Source organism: Lytechinus pictus, chromosome 16, assembly GCF_037042905.1.
Source record: "Lytechinus pictus isolate F3 Inbred chromosome 16, Lp3.0, whole genome shotgun sequence".
Classification (NCBI taxonomy): domain Eukaryota; kingdom Metazoa; phylum Echinodermata; class Echinoidea; order Temnopleuroida; family Toxopneustidae; genus Lytechinus; species Lytechinus pictus.
Genome location: NC_087260.1, coordinates 9,684,069 through 9,701,015, shown reverse-complemented (window position 1 = coordinate 9,701,015; position 16,947 = coordinate 9,684,069). Strand labels below are relative to the sequence as shown.

At 38.1% G+C, this 16,947-nt stretch overlaps 1 protein-coding gene across 2 annotated transcripts in view; it reads left to right on the top strand.

Moving 5' to 3' along the window:
* The window catches only part of LOC129278626 (peroxisomal ATPase PEX1-like), a 32,733-nt gene that overhangs the window by 6,617 nt on the left and 9,169 nt on the right, over window positions 1-16,947 (top strand). For both annotated transcript variants that reach the window (XM_064111716.1, XM_064111717.1), the window contains exons 4-15: window positions 1,201-1,284; window positions 2,150-2,261; window positions 3,345-4,666; window positions 5,970-6,096; window positions 7,800-8,022; window positions 8,966-9,198; window positions 10,246-10,416; window positions 12,158-12,312; window positions 14,241-14,445; window positions 15,040-15,233; window positions 15,867-16,001; window positions 16,723-16,847. In XM_064111716.1, the coding sequence (XP_063967786.1) occupies window positions 1,201-1,284; window positions 2,150-2,261; window positions 3,345-4,666; window positions 5,970-6,096; window positions 7,800-8,022; window positions 8,966-9,198; window positions 10,246-10,416; window positions 12,158-12,312; window positions 14,241-14,445; window positions 15,040-15,233; window positions 15,867-16,001; window positions 16,723-16,847 (3,086 nt within the window). The remainder of the gene's footprint in view (window positions 1-1,200; window positions 1,285-2,149; window positions 2,262-3,344; window positions 4,667-5,969; window positions 6,097-7,799; window positions 8,023-8,965; window positions 9,199-10,245; window positions 10,417-12,157; window positions 12,313-14,240; window positions 14,446-15,039; window positions 15,234-15,866; window positions 16,002-16,722; window positions 16,848-16,947) is intronic.

Sequence of the window (16,947 nt, the reverse complement as noted above, 5' to 3'; positions counted from 1 at the left end):
GTTTGTAAGTTATAAATGACTTAATGAACGATTGGTGATACCCTCTTGGGTGCTATAATCTGTTAGGATACTTCAACAAATCTCTAAATTTTATTCATTTTTTATAACAGGAAATAGATCATATACTTAACAAAATAAAAATTTCTCTTACATATCTTGAAGAGACAGTTCTGAGTATTTCCAAGTTATGTCCTGTATAAATGAATTGTATAAATGATTTGAATAAAAAATCTGTATAATGTCCAAATTGGCTGGCAACGATTCCTGATCAAAGTCCACAATGCACGTGATGATGAAAGGCAATGGATAATTAGAGTCACTGTAACGAGTTGAAATGTCCATGAAGACGAAGTTGATGATGATAAGGTCAATTTCAGCAATCCATGGGTTGAAGTATGTTCTCTAGAACAGGTTGATGATCTTGACGAGAGATGAGAATTCCTTTCTCAAAATAACTTCAAACAGTTCATTGATGGTGTGCAAATATTTCCACGGAAGTTAATGCTGTATTTCACATAAAAGTGAACAATGCTCTGACATGAAGACTGGCGTGAAACTCTGAGTTCTGATCTGATATGATGATGTCCTTGATTAAACTGCCAGCTTGAATTTTCACTATTCTGGCAGCTTCTAGTATTGTCTGTAAAAAGAACATTCTCCTTCTATCTAGAGCAGTCCAATCATACTGTTCTGGAAGACTCTTGAATGACCTCAGTGAAATTAACAGCGTAAAAAATATAGCTAATCCTATTATTCTTTTCCACTGCCTAGCAGGCCCTATTGTCTGCCAAGAAACATCATGAATTACACAAATACCTATCATTACTCTGCATCATGCCTACATACCGAAGATTGACTAAGACACTCTGGAATGTTCTTATTATGCCATGAACTTCCTTAGATAAAAAGAATAAGTAAATGGATGAATATGCATGTTTTTTCTCTTACAAATATAACAAATCTGTGTCTCATTCATTTTCATGTAGCACAAGAAGGTATCACCACTCGTGCAGGAAGTCGTTGGTAACTTACAAACATCTTTATGAAACACCCACAAAGGATCTTTGGAACACTCCACAGCTGTTTGGAATTCTTACTAGCACCCTCAATGATGTGTTTTATGTTACAAAAGCCAAGTGTCTAGGTTTTGTACAGTTGTTTCTTTATTTAATTGTTTGTTTGTTTTTTCTTTTGATCTAGGTCCTGATGAAGCAAGTAACATCTGTATGGTCTTGCTATAAAGTAACCGTGGAGCCGGCTTCTGTAGATGACTGGGAAATACTGGTAAAGAGCCATATTCCATTGTAATTTATTCTTCCCCATCATTCTAAACTCTACCCCAGTAAATACATGCAAATATCTTTAGAGGGAGTGTTTCACAAAACATCTTGTCAGTTATTTGCAACGAGAAATTCATTCTAATGGAGTGTGGCAAGAAACCTGCAAGTGATTGGAAGTCAAGTTTAGGTCCCAAAATCAATCATAAGTCTTGCAATTAATTACAAATTTACAATTGATCGCTGGTCTGCTTTATATCAACATGTATAAATTGATTGTTTTTAGTTGATCTGTCACTTTCAAATTTACCACTGAAATTTGCATTTTATTGCATTTTCTTGCAACACCCTCAGTCAATCAAATGGAAGGATTTTAGTTGCTTGTGACACTTGTCAATGAAAACTGCTGATATTATATTCTTAGCCAATTATATATAAGGATTTCAGTGGCTTATAACACTTGTTAGTGAAAATTACTGACAAATTCTTCACGAAACACTTCCTATGCCTAATACTATTGGTGATATGGCTCAGCAGATCAAGCCTCTGGGCTTTGAGATCCAAGATCGGATCCCATCCCACATTGTCCTTTGCCAAGATGTTAATCTACATTTTCCAAGTCTCTCAACAAAAGCAAAGGTGATAGGTAGAAATTCTGATTATATTTGTGCACTTGATTACGTCAGAAATGCCAAAGTGCTAATGCCCAGTAGGTCTGTTGCCAGGCAGGATTCTTTTATGTGCAATCTGTCCTTAAAATTTGTTTAATTCTGAAACACTGTTTACACTCAAATCCAGCAAAGGAAACTCCTTATTAACTCTAACCATAACTACATTTTAATGTGGTGTGTACTTCTCTTTTCTCCCTCCAGGAATTGAATTCATCTTATATAGAGACTCGCCTCTTGGATCAAGTGCGGATCGTTTGGACAGGGCAAGTGATCCCTGTCTGGATAGATAAGATGTGTATCTTTATCAAAATAGGTAAGAAAGCAGGTCTTGGTAACATTTGTATTAGGCTCTTTATAGTGGTGTATTAAATAGGTGTATTTGGACTGCTCTTTTTGTGCAATATCAGAGCATATTGCCTGATGCGTCAACATCTGACTAATTCCCCATATAGGTTTATGTTCAACGCTTGCTGTGCAATATCATTCTGTATTGCATTGTCTAATCTATAAAGATCATTAAAGATGACAATATATATTGAATGAGATCCCAGGAATATTCGATATCTTTGTTCCAATATTTCATTCATCTACTACTCATGCAACACTAGTTAGCTAATGGAATATTGATGATAATAATAATAACATAGGATTTGAATAGTGCATGTGTCCAACTTGTTTCTTGTATCCCATTCTGAGTCATCCAATATGATATAAATACTAAAATAACTGCAATACATAAGCTCTCTTTCATATGGAACCAAGTCAGTGGAAAGTTTGCTATGCTTGAAAAATGCCTAAGTATGTAGAACGGTACCTCAAATTCATTTTTTTTTCTAATATTAGCACTTTATTAATTACACTTCATTAAAGAAAATTATATAATCCTCTTAATAATAGTGGGTAAAGAAGAAGAACATTAATTAAACAACTTTCAGATATGTGTTATCTGCAAGATAAGTTATTCATAATATACATGTATATATATTTTTTTCTAACAAGTGCACACCTAGTTACCAATAATGCATATAGCATTCCATTTATTTGAAAGCAGGATAAAAGAGCATTGTAGATTAAATGCCTTGCTCATGGGCAAAGTTGCCGCAGCCGGGGATCGAACCCCAGACTTTCCATGTATAGCCAGGCGCCTTAAGACCACTCAGCCACGGCACCTCCACATATATATATAGTACAGAAGTTTGATAGCACAGTGATTTGTTCCCATGCCAAGTGATTCTTATCACTTTCAAGTACCCTGAACCCACTATTCAATCAACTGTTATTTCTAGTGCAAACATATGGGAACCCTTTTAATCTTGGAACATAATAATTGAATGAGTTTTGTGTAGAAATTTTGCTTAATATCTGGTTTGTCTTTTTATATTAATATCCATTACAGCGTCAACAGAACCTGAAGCCCCATGTGTCCGTTTGGAACAGAACACGGAGATGATCATTACCCCCAAGAACCGTCTTCCACAGTCAAACCCACCTACTCCATCAAGACAAGATATCCATCCAGGACAAGGGCTATTACAGACCAAAAACCGCTCCGATTCTGGTTCAGGAAGTTCCTCGTCCGAGATCAGCGGGAACAGTTCAGTGTCGGGTTACATCAGCGACTTTGACTCCATGAGCACTCTCTCGAGCGGGTTTGAACACAACGTGTGGAGCTATGACACAAGCCATGTCTCGAAATCGGAAGGAGAGACCAACAATCCCAGCATGCCCTGGGAGGTTGACCCAGTCGATATAGAGGGCGCTATACCGTGGTCCTACAAGATCTGGAGGAAGTTGATCTCCTTCGTGTCCAGGGAAGCAGATATCAACCGGGTACGACGGGACTGTGCAAATGAGGAAGATGCCAGAAGAAAGATGGCAGCAGAGTTCTGGAAGGATGTTCGGATTGTAGCAAGAGTTCAACCCATGTTTAATCGCAAGAAAAACCTGAAGACTTCAAGGAGACAACGGGAAGGGTCAACTAGTGCCAGCAGCGAGACGTCAGAAGATAGCAAGAAAGATTGCTCCTCCCTGGAGAGATCGCACAGAAAGACAAGTAATAGATTCACCAGACAGATGTCCTTGAACTCTCATGTGGTCAAGCCTCGCGAGCCATTTAGTGTGGGGTCATCCAATAACCCCACATTACCAGGGGAAACAGACACTTTGTCGAACCTCATGCAACCTACAACTGTTTACTTGAGCTCAGTAGGGGACTCTGAATTCTTATGGCAATATGCAGCCAACACAGAAGAGGGAGGAAGCACACCTCCTTCAGAATATGTCACTTTCCTTGCCACTATGACCAAGCAGCCATCTCCCAAAGAACGCAATGAGGAACTGAAACAAAAGCTCCTACAGGAGTCGAAGAAAGAGCAGAACAATCTTGCACCATCTAACAACACAAGGAACCCTTCGGAAGTAAACGAGGAACCTGAGATCAGCGCCGGTGAATCCGAAGAGAAGAGAGATGGCAAGTCATCCTGCATCGTCAGGATCATTGTCCATTGCCATGAGCTGAAGTCCCACTGCAAGAAGGACTCTGCCAACCCATATTCCTCCACAGTCTTCCAGGACAAACCGACCCAGTGGTACATCCAGATCCCTGATATCCTCAGGAGGCAGATGGGACTGGAGCTATCTGCTGGTGTCCAGCTCAAACCGGTCGTCAGTCCACCCTCACCCATCCAAAGCATGATCCTTGCCCCTCTCTTTGAATTGGTAAGATCTTTGCCTTGTCTTACAATCAGTCCGATCAACCTCAACTATGGGAAGCCAGCAGGTCAACATCTAAAATGCATGTTCGAAATATTTTATAGAATATGATGTATATTCATACATTCACGGTTTTCTTGAAAATTCAGTGTGCTTATCTTTGTTTACAAAGAACATTGTGCAAATTTCCTGAAGAAAAAAAATTTGACAGGGATCTCCATATAGTCGAGGTAGATTGGATCAATCATAACTCTTTGTAAGATGGGGGCCCTGGAATCCAATCCAATCTGAGGACTGTTTTATCAAGCTGTTAATTAGTTACACATGATTTTACAAACGACTAGTGATTCTTTCTTGTTGTATCGCTATGTAACTGACTTTGCACATAAGGGCATGTTCCAGTCGTGTTTACTGTAGTCATGCACTGGGTCATTCATGAAGTTTTGCGTATCTTTGAGACAGGTTTATGAAACATCACCCTGAGGGCTGGATAGGGTTAATACCATTTACAGTTCTCATCAGTCCTATCTATCATTATGAACTTTGAAAATGGAGAAAAAATGGGCAATCCTACTTGTACTCCAACTTTAACATGAAATAATAAGCAATTGCATAAGCTTGTTCACAGTTGTAAACTGCACACAAGCAGTAATAATAATAATATAGGTATATATACCCAAGGAAGCCACTTCAGTTCAGTAAAAGGTCATTTGAGATAAACCGTTAATCTGGTTTTCAAATTCACATCCAAGCTAAAGAGTAACAAAGACTTTATTATCACTCGCATTTGACAGGAGCCTAAACAATAGTCAAATGTGCCAAAAGCAGACAATAAAACAAACATATTTCCAAACTTTACCCCTGATGTACTATTCTTGTCACCTATACAATGCCTTTCGTTCTTAGTATTTGATTGCTTTGGCAGGAAAGCTTGCGAAGCATCTTCATTTGAAGATGTCAGTGCTTATCCTCACGAAAACTCACAATTGTAATTTGAGAATAGTTGATCATGAGCTAACTGTGAACTGGCTTATACAGAAAGGTATTAGCATATACAGTATATCTACATTGTATTTTTATCAGAGGAATTTAATTTCAAATTTAGTTAAACGTGGTTAAGTAAAACCTTCGCATACATGAGCTGTTTTTCAGATTAAAATGAAATAAATTGAATCTGCATATACTGAGATTATGAAATAGATATTATGGAGAGTTATGAATGGTTGAATAAAATTCAAAGACAGATAGAGTTTATTATAGAGAATTAATTTTAATTTCATTTTGCAAATTGTTTAAATCTCCATTTCAGAAGGAGAGCATGAATGAGACGATGATTCTACGAGCTTTCAACCAATGGCTGACATGCGTGAGCTGTATGATCTCTCCTATACCCATCGTACAAACTGGGAATCTTCTCAGCTTCCCCATCACGCCAGGTAGGTTTGAGCATCTTCCAGGAGAAAGTTTCATCAACCTTTGTCACCTGACAAGTTTTCAGATCTGGGGGCCGTTCAGACCTGCCAACCAGTACGTTTTGGGCGTATTTAGTTTGTTTTTGCAACCAAAATACGGCAGTACGTTTTTTCTTTAAAAGATACATTTTTGTAATTTTTTTTAATACAAAATCGTAATTTATTGAGAAAAATGATCTCTATATGTCTCTTTTCATAAAACTTACACAAATATGGTTATTAGATCAATGTAATTTCAGGTAACTTTTTTTTCAATCATTTTGTTAAAACCAGGGTGAGATATACACATGTTTAAATGTTTTGTTTTTTTTTGTCTGCAAGAGCAATGCGTATTTTAGCTTGCATGCAGCTTGAGCGCCGCGATGAGCGAGTGCGCCACGCATTTTATTATGAAATACACTTTTTTTAATCACAGAATACACTTTTTCATTCCCAGAGGTTGGCAGGTCTGGCCGTTTCATAAAGCTGTTCGTAAGTTAAGAGCGAGTTTAAGAACGACTGGTGAACCTTTCTTATAAGTGAATATACCATTTACCTCAAGAAAGGATCACCAGTCGTTATTAAAGTCGCTCTTAACTTACGAACAGCTTTATGAAACGGCCCTCTGGGTCCCATTTGGGTTTATTGTCAAAAGCCCTTTATAACAAAGAAGCCTTTGTCGAAAATCGGTGAATCGAAATAGCAGTGTTGTCTTGGACTCTGGACAAATGTCATATTTGCAATTTTTCATCAGCTCCGAAATTTAGGACGATCTGCTCTCCAGGTTCACCAGTTTTTCGACAATGACCTCTTGGCCCTTTCATTGTGATTTGACAAGCATTTTCAGTAGATTCTCATGTTCCAGAAAGCGTTTGCGTAGTGGTTGCAAAGACTCACTCTTGACTTGTTATGGTTAACAAAATTTACCATCGGCCATTCAGATAGAAGGATTTCAACTATTTGATTACAACTTTGGTGTTGTAACAAGTTTTATGAAACAGGCCCCTGATGACAGCTTTTTTAGTTTTGATTGTCTGATACCGCTTTCAGGAACTCACTGGGCCAGTCCAGGCCTGGGCTAAGTCGTAAAATATTGAGTCTATGAATGGCGCAGGCTAAAATAGCCCTGCCAGGCCTTGGCTATTATGGTGCTGCTTTTATCTGCACCAGACGAGCGGCATCGTAAAAGTTAGTTTAAAAGTAACGCGACTCTGCTACAATTACTGAACGCTTGTGGTGCGGACTATTTTAGTGCGGGCCTAGTGCAAAAACAAACAAAAAAGCCCAGGGTGTCTGACTGTTACTACATGATTGTATAGTATCTTTTGGATGGAGCAGACTTCGATACAACATCTGACAGGTCCTTTCATGAAGCGCTCCAAACTTTTGGCTGTCATATTCAGGTATTTTTTTAATCTTGAGCTGCAAACATGGTTTCAGGATGCCCTTTGTTATGAACCACCCGCCCCCCCCCCCCCCATTAAAAAAATCACATTTTTCAACACATTTATATGGCCATACAAAACCAGCTTCTGTGTACAAAAGGGCCAAATCTAGAAGATTTACCCTACTTTTTGATCGATACTTTTAAGCATTCCTGAAAATACCAAGATTTGACATTTTGGCATCTTGCTCAAGAAATTTCTCTTCTCAACCAAACTATTTTTTCTTTTCATCCCCTTCTCTAGATTTTACAGGTGAATTCCTTCTATCAGTCAATCATGATGTGACAGAATCCTCAAAGGAATCCTACTATCTTCTGCACCCCTTCGTGACGCGGAATGCAGAGACCGCCCTCGGGCCAAAGCCCAAGACAGAGAAGGCTTCTGAGGGCGTTGGTCGACAACTTCCAGTCAGAAGTGTCGAGGAACTGGACGAGATCACAAAGGGATTTAGACTCAGGGAGCTGGGGTATGTGTTCAATTATACAAATAATGAATGTTTGTGAGTGCAATGGGCAAAATACTTCATGAGGTGGAAGATGAGGATCCAATCAAAGAAGCGTAGCCGAGTTGAATGGATCATTTCATCTATCACGGAGTTAGATATTCCGTTTATTGCACGGATGACCAAAGTATTCATTATTTGATTTGTAAGACCTACAAATAAATCCTTGAAATCTGATATTTATTAGTTTGGATGCAGAAGTGCATGCCGCTGAGCGACCGTGGGATTGTGGCGTACACACTGCACAAATGTTTTTACACGTTGTGCTGTGGTCTCGGTATTAAAGCGTGCAATGGACAAACTCGTATTGATCCAAAATTGCACGATGAATGGATTTAAAAATTGCACAAACGATGACGTCATTGTAACATGGGCTGAACGATCAACATCATACAACCAGTCTAATGACCAGGATCTACTAGGTGTCATATAATTCCTGATATTATTTTGTTCAGGGGGCCTGTTGCAGGGAGCTAAATGCAAGTCCCAAATACATGCATTTCATTTATTGATAATCAACTTGCATTTGATTGCAACTCTTCCTGCAACAAGCTCCATGGTTAAAATAGGTCCAGTTATATCATAATAATAATAGTAATGATAATAAACAAAATATATGCAAACGATCACACTGAAGAAGTGAAGATCACCAACACATACAAGTTCACGTGGGGCAGTGTGTTATTATTGCTTGGAAATATAAGCAACATTTCAATTTTCATGCTTCTTTTTTTTTAAACAAATTTCTCAGCAATTACAGAATTTCTTCCAGAATCCTTTGGCACATATTTTTTTATCTATACACATACACACTTGATGGGCATTTTACTGGATTCTGCATGAACTCATATTGAAATCGTTACTACAACTGGCATTCATCTTTTCTTTTGAAATTTGCTATGCATAGACCAATGGCCAATCTCGGCAGTGAAGCCCTGGAGCACCTCACAGCAACTCTGACCTCCCGACCCCTCGGTCGTCAGCTCTGCGCTTCGGTCCCCGGTCAAAGGCACGGGGGAGTGTTGATCTGCGGTGGGCGTGGCTCAGGGAAGACCACCGTTGCCAAGGCGGTATGCCAGGAGGCGTCGGAGTGGCCCCTTCTGGCCTTCGTCAAAGTAGTGGAATGTCACTCTCTGAAAGGTAAGCTTTTACTTTTTCTTCAAGACGATTACAGTGGTGCTCAAAAGTTAGTGAACCCCACCACAACATGCACTCCTTCATGCCGAGTGTTGAATGGAGACAACAACACTACAATATACCGCAATCCCAGAGAAACAAACTTTATTGAATGTAACATTTTATCACCGGACTTCACATTAAAATGTCTAACAGATGGCAAAACCTGAACACTTTTAGATATGTTCATATTCTGGTGGGGTTTACCAACTTTTTAGCACCACTGTATATGATAATGAAAATAATTATGCATAGACCTTGTGTAGCACACATCATGCAATGAAACAGCGTCCTTATGTGCTTCCAAAGGACGCATATTATTACCCGATTCCGCCTCCTATGTGCTCATGTACAACAACCTAAGTAAGCAAGAACAAATAAACATCAAGGCCAGTCAGCAATGCATCCATGGCCATTGCCTTCAATGGCCCTGCACTGCAACAAATGTTATACAAATAGCGAATAGGCATGAGTGCGATGGTGCGAGATTTCACATGAGGTGAAAGAAAGATGCTCTATTCAACAAGGCGTTAGCCGAGTTGAATAGAGCGTCTCCTTCTTTCACCGAATGGGAAATCTCGCACCATTGCATGAATAAGAATATTCGCTATTTGTGTTGTACAACGCCTCTGAATTTAGCGAAAAATATAAGAAAACAAGAGTTTTCTATGAAAATGGAGCAAAAATACTGAAAGCGGAAAGCAAAATCCCACAAACGCACATGACCTTGGGCAGCATTGTGCATTTAGCCAGCAGGCTTAAATGCGTATTGCACCTTCATTTTTACTGAGCGCAATGAATTAAATTGTAGTGTGACGTCACCTCCTAAAGCCATGCAATGGTACATTTTGGATGGTACGTCTTTTCTGCAACGGTACGAATGTTTCACATTAAGCCTCCCATTTGTTCGCGTGCAACAAGCTAAGTAGGCATTGTACAATATCATACTTTTCATACTGAGGTTGGAGTTGGTGACACACAGGACTTCGGTTTTTTATTCTGAATTTCCAGGAAAAGGAGTCGATACTATCAGGAACATTTGGGAAGAGGCCTTTGATGAAGCGGCTTGGCGTCAACCTTCCGTCATCTTATTGGACGATCTGGATCATGTGACCGCAGCTCCCCTGGGTCCGGAGCAGGAGATGGGGCCAGAAGCCACGTACAACTCACGTCTTGCTCAAGGTGTGGAGATTTAAATGATTATTTAAAGGTCAAGTCCACCCCAGGAAAATGTTGATTTGAATAAATAGAGAAAAATCAAACTAGCATAACACTGAAAATTTCATCAAAATCGGATGTAAAATAAGAAAGTTGTGGTATTTTAAAGTTTCGCTTATTTTCACAAAACAGTGATATGCACAACTCAGTGACATGCAAATGAGTTAGTCGATGATGTCCATCACTCACTATTTCTTTTGTTTTTTTATTGTTTGAATTATACAATATTTCATTTTTTACAGATTTGACCATAGGGACCGACTTTATTGAATCATATAGTATTAAACAATGCTAATTCCACATGTTCAGGAGGAATTCATCACTATTTCATTTGACAATGAGGAGATAATTAGAATATTTCATATTTAATATGATAAAATACAAAAGAAATAGTGAGTGGATGACGTCATCACTCTCTTCATTTGCATACCAACCAGGATGTGCATGTAACTGTTTTGTGAAATTAAGCGAAACTTTAAAATGTCATAACTTTCTTATTTTACATCCGATTTTGATGAAATTTTCAGTGTTGTGCTTGTTGGATTTTTCTCTTTTTATTCAAATCAACTCTTTGTTGGGGTGGACTTGTCCTTTAACAATGCCAATGATCATGAAATACTCAGAATGATCAGCATGCACCAAACCAGCATATATGAGAATTGGATTTAGATTTTTATTTCAATTTTTCATGAAATTTCTGATGCTCAATCTTCTGTTATATGTATATATCTCTCTGCCCGAGATAAATTTGAAGATATTTGGAAGAAAAAAACCTAACAATTCACTTCTGTCAATAAGATTGACCACCCTTTTCCAAAGTTATTTGAATGAAACAAATTATATCCCTCAGCTGATTTAAGCCCGTCTCGCACTATGCGATTTGTTGTGATCCGAATTTCAAATTAATTGTGATAACATTTGATATGGATATTCCAACTAATAAAATATTACGGAACAGAGTTCAGAATAGTGGTAGGACTACTGAAATCGAAATTCAGTCCATTTAGAGCCTCCCTGAATTAATAAAAAAAAATTCAATTCCAAATCGTAATGACGTCATCATCGGCTGTGACTTGAAGCCGATTTGGACTTTGCTTGGACCATAGGGCTTACTGCAAAGTAAAAAAATGGTTTTAATTTTCCTAACAATATGCAAAACTTTAAATGAAATCATTTTACTTCTTGGAACTTTCATATTTAATGCAAAATGCGATTTCTTGAAAAATCACTTCGCACCGGATCGCATAGTGTGAGACGGGCTTTATGTTAAATCCTAATTCATACTGGTATTGGATTTGTATTGTAGTACATGAATTTTACTACTTGAATTATCAGTATTGATTATAACGATTCACACTTCAGTATCTTGTATCTAAGTTGAATTATAAGCATGGAATTCCATAATATGTCAGGTATTTATCCAAACAATATTAATACACTGTCCCATATATGCCTTTTTGTGTTAGTGATCATCAGTTCTCAGCTAAGATTTCATGATTTCACAAAGATAAGTTTATTTCAATGTACCAGAACTAGATCTATGATAATATGGTGGAATTTAACCTTGATTTAAAAGACTTCCTCATGAAATAATTGCTTGCTTCAACAATTTTCTTTTACCTTTATAAAAGCTGACTTTATTTATCATTTTCATTTTATGAATTTAAAGCCATAAATTTAATTTCCTTGCCCCCTTTGTATATAGTCCTCAAGGACCTGGTCACCAATGAAATCAACGAGGGTAGTCGCATCGCTCTCCTAGCCACGTGTTCCTCCAAGAAATCCATCCATCCATCTCTTCTGTCTTCCAGAGGTCTTCACCTCTTTCAGTCATGTCTTGAGATCAGTCCTCTCTCCAAGGTAAGAAAGATTCTGCTGGAATGAATAAATAGCATAAAAATAATGCATGTTATTTAACCCTAAACAGGCCGATTTTCGCAATATTTTCGCCGCGCTAATTTTTTTTACTGCACTGCTCGCCGACTTTTTACTCTCAAGTCTTGCGTATGAACTCCTGAAATACCCCAGCCTTGATAGGGTTAAGGCATAAGAAAGAATTACATGCGCAAGGTATCTTTGCAGCAGTTCCAACATGCTAGCCAAGGCATAGCCGAAGGCATTTTTACTGTTTCAAAGGTAAAAAAGTGTGTGTACAATGTAATAATAATAGTAGTCGGTTCTTGTATAGCACAAAACACATCATGAAAAATGTCTCTATGCACTTCCAAAGGACTTGGATATTATTACCCTGGCTGTAGCTCAAGCAGCTTTTACGTGCTCAGCATTTCAAGGGAATAAATTCCTGCCAGGTACCCATTCACCTCACATGTAATTAGTCTAATACCCAAGGAAAATGATGCATGTTATTTCTTATATTGAAGATAATGATATGGATCCTTGTTTTCTTATTAAACATTCTCATCTCAAAACCAGGTCGGGTCAATAGAACAAGTCGTCATTACCAGTCATTAGCAAAAGTTAGCTTAAATTTGATAAAATAACTGACCAGTCACATGATATACATATATATTAGCCAATCATTTTACATTAGTAAACTCTGCAGTGCTTCGGAGTATCTTGTGAAGATTTTTGCCAGTGATTTTCACTGACATATTTTCAGTGATGATGATGATGATGTTGATTATGATGATGATGATCATGATGATGACTATGATGATGATGAGGAGGAGGAGGATTATTATGATGATGAAAATGAGAATGATATTGTTGTTAGTGATGACGACGATGGTGATGGTGATGATTTTGTAACAATGCCTCTCGAGTCACTTCACTATTCTTTACCTTTTACTGAACATAGGATGTAGCTTGGCCATTGACAACTCCCAGGTCGGTGTTTCATAAAGCTGTTTATAAGTTATGAATGACTTTATGCACGACTGGTGATCCTTTCTTATGCTAAATGATATATATCTATTTAATTGAGTTAGGACCTAAGAATGTGTTCCAGTCATGACTGGTGACCCTTTCTTGTGCTAAATGATATATATCTATGTAATTGAGTTAGGACCTAAGAATGTGTTCCAGTCATGAATGGTGACCCTTTCTTGTGCTAAATGATATATATCTATGTAATTGAGTTAGGACCTAAGAACGTGTTCCAGTCATGACTGGTGACCCTTTCTTGTGCTAAATGATATATATCTATGTAATTGAATCAGGTCCTAAGAACATGTTCCAGTCGTGTATAAAGCCGTTCATAACTTTCCGAACAGCTGCATGAAACACCCACCAGGATGTTAGCCATAAGGTCTGATAAAGATTTTGTTTGTTGACATTGATGGACATCTAAAAATGACAAAAGAAAAGGTGGATATGTCCCCTATGGTGTTGAATTCCCCATGAAAACTGACGTGTCTCCATCTATCAAGATAGTGAAAGTAGTTGCAGTAAACACTAATTTCATATGAAAGTCTGTTATACCAAGGTTAATTCTCACAGCTTCATCTGGTACAGTTGCATTGTTAACTAAACTTTGTGAAATCATTCATTAAATCTAGGCTGAAAAACGGAAGATCACCAACACAGTGAATAATTATTGCTTGGGAAAAGACCAACAATTTCATGCTCGTTTTGCTTATTTCTCAGCAGTTAGACAATATCTTCCAGAATCCTTTGACAGATATTTTTAATCCATGCAATGTTACAGATGGACACTTGGGTGGTCATTTGATTGGATACTGTAAAAACTTGTTAAATCATTACCACAACTGGCAGTTCACTATCTTTAAAGAGTTTATTGCAAGTGATGATCTTGTTCTTGTTACCAGGCCGATCGAGCCACCCTCCTGACATCCGTCATCCACTCCAAGGTGGAGATTGACCTTCGAACTCTGACCCGGGTCGATCCTAACATCCTGAGCTCCAAAATGGATGGGTTTGTTGCCTCGGACCTTGTGACCGTGACAGAGAGGGCAGTGCATGCTGGGAGCTCAAGAGAAATATCCCTCGGCCTCCACGCCTCTCGTATAAAGGGTACCATTTTTATGTTCATTATATGAAAATTAACATAAAAATGTGTTGCTTGAGGGAGCATATGTCAAATAAGATTTAATTTCTTCATCAAACTCTCAGAATTAGGATTTCCCTTTTAAAAAATATATCTTGATTTCATTGTAAATAGAATATATCGTACCAACCATGAATTATCTTATCCAGGCATTGCCCTTATAAACAGCTTTACCATTAGAGGGAATGAATATGTTTTGCTGTTTCTCATTGACGGTAAAAATATATGATTCTTATAAAGAACTCAATTAATACGTGATGTTATATTAATTTCTATTGTGTAAAATTACAACATCTAAAAAGGGGAGTTTCTCTTCACATGAAGTTGGGGAGATGGATACAGTTTACATGTATGTGCATGCGTTATGCAAACGTCTTTATACCGATACTTCCAATTTTAAATCAAATCATCAAATCAAATCCTTTATTTATTTCTTTAATAAGACTTAAAGCTATTCGTACGAAATTATATGATTAATGATTGCCTCTAGTGGCAGTTGTTTATTCCATTGTCTGTATTGACACTTTAGGTTTTTATCCTTTCAATATTGTCCCTCTCAGGAGCTGATGGTGACCACCCCTCCAATGAGATTCTGCTGTGCCAGGAGGACTTTGAAACTGCATTGCATAGCTACTCTCCTGCAGCTCTGCGGGACGTTCCACTCCACAGTGCGGGGGAGTTGGGCTGGGAAGATGTTGGAGGGCTGAAGGGTGTTAAGCAGGATCTGGTGGAGACTTTACAGCTTCCAGCGAAGGTGAGCTATTCAGATTTGACAAGGTATTTGTTTTACCCTTAGTTTAGGTGATTCCATTAATCATATCTTCGGAAAGAGCTCCTCACAAACTCTTCTAAAATTACCTATTAATGTCATGATTGAGATTTCTATAGTATATTTATGTACGATCTCATTATTGCAGTGGTGATAATTATGAGATTTGAATTATTGAGGTGACAGCCTAAGGAATGTTAGAGATATAATTCTTCTTCAGGTTAAATCTGCCTCTTTCAGGATTGAAGATTCTAGCAGATATAATGACCAAAGAGGAAGGAGAGGAGGAGTAGAGGAGGAGAAGAAGAGGGGGAGGAAGAAGGAAGGAAGGAGGGGGAAGAGAAGAAGAAGAAGGAGAATAAGAGGGGGAGGAAGAGGAGGATAAGAAGGAAGGACGAGGAGAAGAAGAAAAAGAAAGGAGAAGAAGATAGAGAAGAAGGAGGGGAAAGAAAGAAGAAGTGATGTGAATAGGAGGAGAATGAAGGGGAAAAGAAATAAGAGGAAGACAGAAAAAGAATGATGGGAGGAGAAGGAGACTGAAGAAAGGAAGAAGACTGACCATCATTAACATTTTTTCTGTATTTGTTTCTTCTTATCCTATCATCCTACATATTGCAGTATCCCGAGTTATTTGCCAGTTGTCCTCTCAGATTGCGATCTGGTCTTCTTCTCTATGGACCTCCAGGCACCGGTAAGACTCTGCTTGGGGGTGTGGTTGCTAAGGAGTGCGGACTTAACTTCATCAGCATAAAGGTCAGTCTCAACCGGGTTCTTGCTCTGATTCGTATTTGAATTGCCAAAGCTGAGTAGGCCTATCTGTAGTTTGCATCAAGCAATGATTTTCATAGAAAGTATTTTTAATCGCGGTTAAATGTCGCTGCAGGTACATGTACAATTATCATAGCTCATAGATCAAGTTTATTTCCATGAACCTGACTTTGTGCAGTCATGAAATCTGTGCTAAAAATGATCATTGAAGATCACTAACAAAGATGAGCACATGTGGGACAGTGTTTTGTTATTGCTTCGAAAAAGACCCCAGCATCTAGCTGGGATGCCATGCTTATTTTGCAAATATCTCGGCAATTGCACAATTCCTACCAGAATCCTTTGGCACTTATTTTTGTTTACACACAAAACATTTTGGTGGTTATTTTATTCAATTCTGTACAAACTTGTTTTGAGATAATTACCCAAACTGGCATTTGTCTTTTCTATAAATATTCCACTCAGCATGTGCACTCATCTGTGATTCATGCATTATTTGGTCTAGCTCATAGAATATTTCTGGGGAGCGTTTCATGAAAGGACTTGTTAGATGTTTTATCCGTCAGTTACCAGAGTAACAGAGTTTCTCAGCCAATCAAAATCCAAGGAAAGTTGCTCCCCAGGCATCACACTCGAAGCTATTCAATATATTGATTATTGAGTGTTGTAATATTATTCATTTCATTTTTATTTGATGTTTGAACAGGGTCCTGAGCTGTTGAGTAAATACATAGGAGCGAGTGAGCAGGCAGTCAGGGATCTATTTACCAGAGCAATGAGTGCCAAACCCTGTGTCCTTTTCTTTGACGAGTTTGATTCATTAGCACCACGGTAAATTCATTATTCTTGTTGGTAATCTTCTTCTTCTTCTTTGTACTTGTATTCTTATTGTTATAATTCTCATCCTTATTTTTTTCTTTCTCCTTCTTGT